Consider the following 10,401-nt stretch of genomic DNA (forward strand, 5'->3'; position numbering starts at 1 on the left):
GCCATGCGGAGCTGTATTTTAGTTTTTTGTATTTTTTTTCCAAAGTATTTTATTTTTATTGATTTATTTTATTTAAATTTTTGAAAGTTAAATGTTAAAAAATTCCCTATTTTTTATTTTATTATAATCGTATCTATATTTTTTTTTCCATTAAAATTTAAACCGACACTTAAGCATTATTCACCGCATAAATACCACCGCACTACATCACATCAATTAATTTCAATCTACTATAATTATAAATCAATTTAAAAAATTTAATAAAAATTTTTAATACCAACACTTATAAATTTAATCTGCGTATATATCTGAATAAATTTAAAAAATTTTAAATTTTATTCTCTCAATTTTCAATTTTTATTTAAAAAAAAATTAATATTGATTATCATTAATTTCTTTTTATTTCTATCGTTCTCTTTATTTCCCTCAATTTAGTTTTATTAATAAGTAATCAATGATATAATGTAAAATATCTAAACGTAATGTCTAAAATAATTTTAATATTTTATTAAAATTTAAATAAATTAAATTTAATATTGTTGGCAGAAATAAAATTATAAATTTTACTTTTAGAATCTCAACAAAATATGTTATTTACTATTATTTTTATTTTAGATATTAAAATATTATTTATTTTTAAAATTAAAAAAATAAAACAGTAAATAAAGTTTTATTTTCTAGAATTTTAAAAATAAAATTTACTGTTAAAAGTGATGACCGCTGTTGTCCACCACCTATAAGGTCAATCCCATAATAGTGAATCTAATCCAAAGGTCTTGGAGTCTCTTTATTGAGCTGGCCTGAATCATCCAGCGTTGAGGTCGAATCTCTCGCGGGCTCCGGTTCCTTTACACCAAGTCCGGCGCGGGACGTGACAGGAGAAAGGACAGCAGGCCCAATCACCTTACAGTCTGGTCTACACGCCCGCCGAGATAAATTAAATGGTCGCCTGATATGGAGAGTATATCTGATGGTTTCGTACGTACGGATCTGCATAATAAAGACAAGTGACACTGTAGCAGCAGAGAGACGCTAGGCATCAGTAGTAGGCAAAAGGAAAGGAATAAAGAGGAAAAGACACATTTCTTTCACTCAAATAAACCCAACAATTGTAATCTTATTTTTTCTTTGGATCTCATATCATCAAAAAGTATATTTATTGTTAGAAATAATGTTTATATTTGACCTAAACACAAGAGTTTATTATTAAAAAAAAAATTAAAAATAATTTATTAAACTAATGTAAAATTTAAACTATTTACTAAAATAATGCGACAACTATTCAGTTAAATGACTCTTTTTTGAAATAATAAAAAACGCCAGTAGTATTAACGTTTTTTCAAATTTATGACCAAACAAGAAAACGCCAACTTTATAAAAAATGTCGTCAAATGTGAAAACATTGTTAAAGAGACAAATTAGAATTAAGTCTATATGTTTTATTAAAATTATTTAATTTATAATCACTCAATTAAATCATGTGTGTATTCGTTTAAAAATCAAACCTTTTAATTTTTAAAAATTTATTTATTTAGTCTATTGGATCAATATTAATTAACTAATTAATTCTTATTTTTTAAAACACAACTTTCGTCATTCATTCATGTAGTATAAATAGTTAAAATTATATATTTTACTTAAAATTAATAAACAATATGACTAATTAATATTATTGAACTTGATAAAAATTGATAAAATATCATAAATAATAAAAATTATATGAACTAACTGATCTCACGAGAAAATTAATAAGTTAAGATTGGTGGTTGAAGAGTTAATAGAACTAAATGTATCAGTTTAAATATATTAAGGTTTTTAAAATAGTGAAAGTATAAAGTCTTTTAAGAAAGTTCAATCTATGAAATTAGAGTTAGTTTTAGGATATATATATATACCGCACTAAGTCCATTAAATTGAATTTTTGATAACTGTGTCAGACGATTCATTAATGGTAAACGATCTGCTAATAAATGCGAAATTGATTAATTCATATTACATCATTTTGTCTATATTATATTAGACTCGGTAAGGATTAATGGAGTCAACTACCTTTGCTGAAAATTTATATTTATCTCCTGATTATATGCTCGGCCTTTAATAGAGTCGATTCTTTTCGATTGCTAAAGTCTGGTCAATCTAAACACATATTTTGAGCCTAAAAAATCTTATATGCTAAGGACTTTAAATATAAATATCAAATTTATTTCAGATTCGAATAAGGTGAATTTTATAGATATCCGTCTGTTTATATTATTAATTCATGTAATCATACGTTTAACTATTTTGTTAAAAGAATTAGTAAATTTATTTTAATTATTTCATATAAATTTAATTATTTAAATTATTTATTAATTTTTATCAAGTCCAATAATATTAATTTGCCATATTATTTATTCATTCTAAGTAAAATTTGTAATTTTAACCATCAATGAATGACCAAATTAAGTTGTATTGTAAAAAATAAAAAAGGAGATTTATAATTTAATCACTGGATATTGTTATTATTAATAAATAATTTTCTCCATTTTCAAAAACCTTTTAAAATGTCATTATTTTTTATATTCATCAACAAAATAATCATTCCATCTATTTCTGTCCTTAAAAATATAGCAAAAAATTAAATTACTCCATTCTCTTCCTATTCATCAGTTTCTCTTCTTCTTATTTTTTTTTATTTTACTTCAATTTTTCTTTTTATTCTTTTACTTTAAAGAGGAGGAGATGATTTTCCTTTTTCTTCTTTTTCTTCTTCGTCATCTTCTTCTTCCTCTTTTTCATTTTTTCTTCTTCTTCTTTTTTCTTCGTTTTCTTATTTTTTTTCTCCTTCGTCATCATCCTCATTATCTTCTTTTATTTTTACTTTTTTTTTTTAAGAGGAAGATGAGGGACTATTTTATTGACAAAAATAATCGATAAGAATATTTTAATAGATGTGAGAAAAAATATGAATTATTTCATTGACGGAAAGAAAATAATAAGAACGTTTTAATAGATATAAAAAAAGAACGTTTTAATAAATTTATGAAAACATAAAGGGGGAGGGACTATTTTGTTGAGGAAAGAAGCGATGAGAATTGACTATTTTATTGACGAAAAGAAACGATAAGGACGTTTTAATAGATATGAGAAAAGATAAGGACTATTTCATTGACGGAAAGAAACGCTAAAGATATTTTAATAGATATGAGAAAAAATAAGAATATTTAATAGATTTTTAAAAATGTAGGGACTAACTTGTCAATAATAGTAATATTCAAAGATTAAATAAAAAGTTTTATTTGAAGATAAAATTGAATTTTAAAAATTTTATCTCCCATGTTTTTTTTTATTTTTTAACAAAAAATATAAAGGAAGAACTATTTTATTAATGAAAAAAAACGAACATTTTAATAGATTTTTAAAAATACAAGAATTGACTTGTTGATAGGGGTGAGCATTCGGTCGGTTCGGTTCAAAATCGAACCGGTCTGATTAAATCGAAATCGAACCGAACTGAATAAATCGAAAATCGAAATTTTAGTATTTATGAAAAATGAACCGAACCAATTTTGGTCAGAAACCGAATCGAACCGGTCTGATTCGGTTCAATTCGGTTCAGTTTGATCAATTTCGATTTTTAATAATTTTTTAATTTTTTACACTTTATTTTTAATATTTTAAAATTTAATTAAAATATTTTAATCGATTTAATTTCTATATATTATTAAAAAAATATATTATTATTACTAATCAGTTCGGTTCGGTTTTTTTAATTTTTTTTTATCAAAACCGAACCAAACCGAAAAAATCAAAATTTCTAAAATTAAAAATCGAATCGAACCGAAATGTATAAAAAACCGAATCAAATTTTCAAATCGATTCGATTCGATCAATTTTTTCGATCTGAACTAAATACTGCTCACCCCTACTACTGCTCACTCCTATTATTGATAATGATAATATTCAGAAATTAAACGGTAAATCTCTCAAAATAAAAATTAATTAATTAATTAATATTTATTTAATAGACTAAATAAATTAATTTTTTAAAAATTAAAGAGTTTGAGTTTTAAACGAATACACAAACAATTATAAATTAATTAATTTTAATAAAATATAGATACTTAATTATAACTTGTCCTTTAACAATGATTTTACATCCGACAGCATTTTCCATAAAAAAAATCCAACTCAATTGATATTTTCTTATTCGGTAAAAAGCCAGCATTATTAACGTTTTCTATTATTTCGAAAAGCTTTCCTTTGATATAATACTTGTAATATTATTTTGCTAAATAGTTTAAATTTTACATCAGTTTAGTAAATTATATTTTAAAATATATTTTTTAATAATAAATTTTAAATATAATTTTTTTTAAATTAAAAAGTAAAATTTGAGATTTTATATACATTTATTATTTAAGTAAATTTGTGAGTGCTAAATGCGAAGTTAATAAATTTATATTTGAAAAAAAAAAGCCAAAATAGTGCAAATTTCCAAGAATCTTCGTCATCAGCTGCCCTATAAATAGCGATGTAATCGAACGCACCATGTCATCACTTGCAGTCAAACGCTACTGTGTTTCGCTCTCTTTGTCTTTGCCGTTTCTTGCGTGACCAACAATCTTCCTCAAATTAATTTTTTCCCTTTTGTTTCCTAAAATTTCTTTCATTTTCCTAATCTCATTCTCTTTTGAAAATCCACAAAATCAAATCGAATCATGTAGTTTCGTTTTTTCTTGATTGAATTGGGTGCTTCTGTTTTTAATTTTTTCGTTTTCTTTTCCCCTTGTTTAGATTAGGGATTGTTATTTCACTTGGCTGCTTTCAAGGGAAAAAAAAAACCAAAAAAGGGGAAAGAAAACTCGGCCAGTAGTGAGTGACCGATGACGGTGACAGCTGATTCCAGTTTGGCTCCTGACGGCGGAGAGGATAAGGTGTGGCCACCAGGGTTTAGATTCCACCCTACTGATGAGGAGCTGGTTCTATATTACTTGAAGAGGAAAATCTGTAAGAGACGGCTACGGCTGGATATAATCAGTGTGGTTGATGTCTACAAGTGGGATCCAGAGGAATTACCTGGTATAATACTATGATTTTTACAGGTTTTGATTTTAGCCCATTCTGGATGTACGTTGACTTGTTTTTTTTAAAATTTTTTTCCTGTTTCAGTCGTATAGCCTATTCATTGGAGTTTGTTTCTTTTTCTAGTTTATTGTTTGTTTGGTTTTGTTTAGTTGGATAGTAATAATAGATCTTTGGTTATGTTCTATCCAATTTTGTGGGGTTTGCATAATTGGGAATTTAGTGCATTGACTTTAATGGTTGAATATGATTCGGTTCCCCTTTTTGTTCTTATTAATTGGATATTGATAATTATGAGATTGTTTCTGTGGCAAAAATATGTTTTCTTTCATTTTCTAGAGATTCTAGTGCAATAAAAATGTTCTTAGTTGAATTGTGCTTGCTTTGGCTCCTTGGGTTCTGGCTTTGTTATAAGAATCGTTTTTTTTTTTGGGTGTTTTAGTGAATATTTAGGTGATTTTATTGTTATGTTAACATAGTTTGGATTTGTATTATTTTGAGCGGGTGTGCTTTGTATTAAAATTGCTCGAGTAATTGGATTGAATGGATGATTTTGATGAAGCCCTTTTGGCTTTGCCTGCTGGTTTAGGGCATGTGAAGAAATCTGCTTCGATAGTGTTTTGTTTTTCAATGGTGATGAATAGTTTTGATGATTCAAAGAATTTTGTTTTAAGTAAGATTGTGGAATCAATTTTGTGTTAATTATACGTTACAAACTGTAATATTTTCAGGCCAATCCTTATTGAAGACTGGTGATAGGCAATGGTTCTTCTTCAGTCCAAGGGATAGGAAGTATCCTAATGGAGCCAGGTCAAATAGGGCGACTATACAAGGGTATTGGAAAGCAACAGGTAAGGACCGTAACATCACGTATAATTCTCGGAATGTTGGAGTGAAGAAGACCCTAGTTTTTTATAGAGGCCGGGCTCCTAATGGTGAGAGAACTGACTGGGTGATGCATGAATACACTTTGGATGAAGAGGAACTCAAAAGCTGCTTGAATGTGCAGGTATGCAGCTGGATGTTTCATTTTGTTTTGCTTGCTTACTGCATATTCATGCTAATTAAATCTGTTTATGTGGCAGGATTATTATGCACTTTACAAGGTTTACAAAAAAAGTGGACCTGGTCCTAAGAATGGTGAGCAGTATGGAGCACCATTTAAGGAGGAAGACTGGGCTGATGATAAATATGAAGACGTAAATAACTGTGACACTCCTGTTAAGCAGCCTGTTACAGTCATGCCACCTGTTGACACTGTGAAGGCTATTGCTCAACTGGACCAACCATTAAATGCTCTTGAGAACTTCATTAATCAAATTGCTGAAGAAATTCCAATTCACCACCCCCAAATAAATGATTATGATTATACTAATGGATTGCTCCAGGTGAGTTGTATATTGGTTTTCCCATATTGATTTCCTTCATTTTATACCTCAACTAATTTGAAACATTCTTCTCTATGTTTTGTAAGTATGCATCTTATGTTGATATGAGAAGTAACTGGCATGCAATATATTTTCTTTTTCAAAGTAGTATAAAAATACCCACCCTTAACCCTAAACTAGTTGAGGTCAGCTATATGAATGCTTTTTCGCCGTTCAGCTCTATTTGAGGCTAGATCCAGATCAATATTCAAAAAATGTAAATCCTTTCACTGCTTTTCTAAATTGTATACATATATTAATGTCATCCAAGCTTGTAATACCTAAGTGAAACTCATTCACTGATGAGATAAAATTGCTTCAATAGTGCATACATTGTAATATTATAATTTATAAAGTACAGTCTCCTCATTCTCTTTATTTTATTTTGCTACTTTGCTTTTGTAGTATATTTCTATTAATTTATGTGACATCTTACAGTTTGCTGGTGAAGATGAGACCCAAAGTACATTGTTAGATCCATCCCCTAGAGAAGTTATCCTTCCTGAGCCAATCTCTTTATCGTCCACAAGCGTCCAGCAGGCCAGCTTGGATTTCAACCAGTCAGCTACCCCTGCATTTCAATCCCTTGAAATACCTCAAGGCAAATCTGGTCCTCATAACACTGACGAGGGACCAAAACTGCATGAAGGTGATTTCCTGGAAGTTGATGATCTTTCAGAAATTAATGATCTTGTGAACATTAATGATCTTGTTAGTCAAGAACCTACTTTATTACACACTGAGAAATCTGGAGAGACCTTAGGGCTCGATCATTTTGTCGGACTAAGCGATTTTGATGTGTACCAAGATGCTGCAATGTTTTTGCGTGAAATGGTTCCTGTTGGCCAGGACACAGTTTTACATGCAAACACAGTTGGTTTCCAGTTGCAGTCCCGTTCACTCATGAATCAGGTGGACTACCAGTTACAGCCACATTCAGCAGTGAATAATGTGGATTCCTTGCAGCCACAAGCATTTGGTGCAGATCAGTTGTGGGTGGATGACCAGAGAAGCAATATCCATACTCCTACAGAACCAATTCATGGGACTCTTTCCCAACCAACTCCAGGTACAAATGAGTCGGAATTTCATTGTGAACACATTTGTTCCCATTTTCCACTTGGTCTACTTTTTCACTGAGTTGCTTTTGTTTTGTACAAAGTTGCTGTCATGGCAGCCCTTCTATTCAGAGCTCTTGATGAGATGGATGGTCCACAAGGCATAAAGCCTTTGTGAAACTGGAACTTTCAGCCAGATTCAAGAGCTCTTCTAGTACAAGTATTTCCTTTGTATATTATTGACGTTGTCTATTAGAACGTGATGTCTAAATCTTTGGCCATTTTGGTCATGCTCAGGTGTGGCATATGAATCTACTAATAATACTGGTGGAGATAATGGAAATCAAAGTGGTGATGCTACTGGCTGGTTTTCCTCTTCTCTATGGAACTTTGTGGACTCAATACCTACTTCTCCTGCATCAGCCTGTGAGACACCTTTGGTGAACAAGGCATTTGACCAAATGTCTAGCTTTAGCAGGATGAAACTGAATGTCAAAAACAACAATACCAATACTGAAAATCTTGTTGGTCGTAATCGTGCCGCAAATTCTACGAGAGCTGGTGAAAGTAGTAGGGGTTTTCTTTTATTAGCTATATTTGGAGCATTATGTGCCATCTTGTGGATTTTAGCAAGAACTAGTTTGTTGAAAGGAGCAATCTTCTCCTGATATTATGTTATTTTGGATGTCTTTATTTTTCTGGGGCACTTCTGTAGGGAAATTAAAAATAGAAGCAAAATGCATTGTTTAGCTTCAAATTTTCAAACCAAAAATTTTGAAAAAATAAATAAATTGACATTAGCTTGGGTTAGGGTAGGGGGGCTGATGAAGTGCTTCAGATAAGCAATGGTAGCCTGCAAATTTCTTTCATATATAAAATATATCTATTCTGCAATTCAATTACTTATTGTGCGTTTGTTCATGGTCTCTGTGGTTGCCTCAGCCTTGCCTTAATTGGGTTAATCATTTTGTCCAGTTGATTCTGTTTATGGTTCTGGCGTCTCTGGGTGGCGTGCATGCAAAGAGAGAAGCTTTGACGGCTTCATTTTTCTCGACGGATGAGCGATGACTCGTTCTAGAGAATTTTCTTGACATTTTTCCATGAAGGTTGTTTCAATGAAGATGTTTTTTCCTTTTTAATTCGTTTGATCTCATAATTTATTAAGAAGATTAGAACCGGGACAATAAAAACGGTCAATTTATTTAAAATATTATATTCTTTCATTATATAAAATAATTTTTAAATTAATTTAGATATTTTTGTTACATAAAGTAAAATTTAAATTAATATAGCTAAAAAATAAAATAAAATATAATTTTAGCATTGTTTCTAGAAATTTTTTTTTCATTTCTTTATATTTGAGATCACAAGAAAATTAATTAATAAAAATGTTTTTTATAATGTTAACTTTTTTTATTAACATTATTATATATAAATTTATTAATATATTTTTAATTATAATTAAGAAATGAAAAATAAACTATTCTTTGAAAAATTATTTCCTTTAAAAATATTTTTTATAAAAAACATTTTCCGTAAATTATTTTATACAAATAAATGGTCTTGAATAAATTTATTATCATAAACTAATAGATCATCTATCGTTAGTTTTTTTTTTTTTTTTTTTAAAATTTGAAATAGTATCGTTAGGTTTATATGTTTTTATCAAAATTTAACTATTTGTCTTTTCTTAAATTACTTAATTATTTGTGAAATCAAAATCTGAAAATGTTATTCTACTTGTTTTCATAATAAATATTTATGTTGCAGCTGAGACAATATTCATGTCTATAATATGATGTCGAAGAAGGAATTCCCCGTTTCATCGTTGAGGTCGTTGGTCGAAGATTGTTGCACGCTAGATTCTGTGATGGATTCCTGCATTTAGCTTCATCTCCGCTGCTCTGGTAATTTCGCTGCTCACTCTCAAGCCTACTGCGGCAAAGGTACTGAAAGGATATGCGTGTTTGGGCGGAAGATTATCCTATAGAGTTGTTATTTGGTCCACAGTGACTTGAGCATTTTTCATTTTCCTTTTCTTTTTTTTAATATGCAATAAAAATTATATTATAAGACTGCTAGCTGTAGTTAGATAGTTACAACAAATTAATGAGACTATTAAAAGAGTATATATATTTCTCGAAAATATAATTTAATTATAAATTCAACAACAAAAAAAAAAAAAGCTGACGAGATTGAACATTTCTAATGGTTGCTATTATTGCTGCAAAATCCCATTGTAAAAGCTGCATCATAAGTGGTAATGTCATGATATAATATAATAGAATCCATTTTGTAAATAGTAGACCAAAAATCAGTAATTTCTGTCAATGACGCTTGATCCTCATTTGACTTTACTTTTTCATTATAAAAAATATATATTATTTAATTTTCATTTATTTATAAAAAATAATTTATATTTATAAATTTTCTTATGGAAAATATTTTTTTGATAAAATAAATTATTTTTTATTATTTAATTTTAATTTTAAAAATAAAATATATTAATAAATTTAAATATAGATAATAAAATTTCTATAGAAATGGTTTAGGATTTTGGTTAGCTAAATTTTTTGAGGATTCTAAATCTCAAAAAATATATAAAATAATTTTCTAAAAAATATTCATGAAACAAATAAAGTCTATTGTTTATAATTTTGATTCTATATACTATTTAGTGTACGAACTTCTAAAAATTTATGTTATTCAATTTCTTTCATCAAGATTCTTGTCTTCATTAAATAAATAAATAATTTAATTTTAAAAATATAAAAATATTTCAATTAAATAATTTAAAATACAAACGAAATAATTTTGACAAAAAACAAAATTCTGATAATAATTTACCGTTA

General features: G+C 28.4%; 1 protein-coding gene across 1 annotated transcript; it reads left to right on the forward strand.

Moving 5' to 3' along the window:
• The first annotated feature begins 4,519 nt into the window (after positions 1-4,519).
• LOC110606687 (NAC domain-containing protein 17) lies at positions 4,520-8,451 on the forward strand. Its single transcript, XM_021745609.2, has 5 exons — positions 4,520-5,061; positions 5,796-6,073; positions 6,150-6,452; positions 6,930-7,560; positions 7,847-8,451. The coding sequence occupies exons 1-5, from the start codon at positions 4,866-4,868 to the stop codon at positions 8,215-8,217; spliced, it is 1,779 nt and encodes a 592-aa protein (XP_021601301.1). The 5' UTR covers positions 4,520-4,865; the 3' UTR covers positions 8,218-8,451.
• The last annotated feature ends 1,950 nt before the right edge of the window (positions 8,452-10,401 follow it).

Source organism: Manihot esculenta, chromosome 18, assembly GCF_001659605.2.
Source record: "Manihot esculenta cultivar AM560-2 chromosome 18, M.esculenta_v8, whole genome shotgun sequence".
Lineage (NCBI taxonomy): Eukaryota > Viridiplantae > Streptophyta > Magnoliopsida > Malpighiales > Euphorbiaceae > Manihot > Manihot esculenta.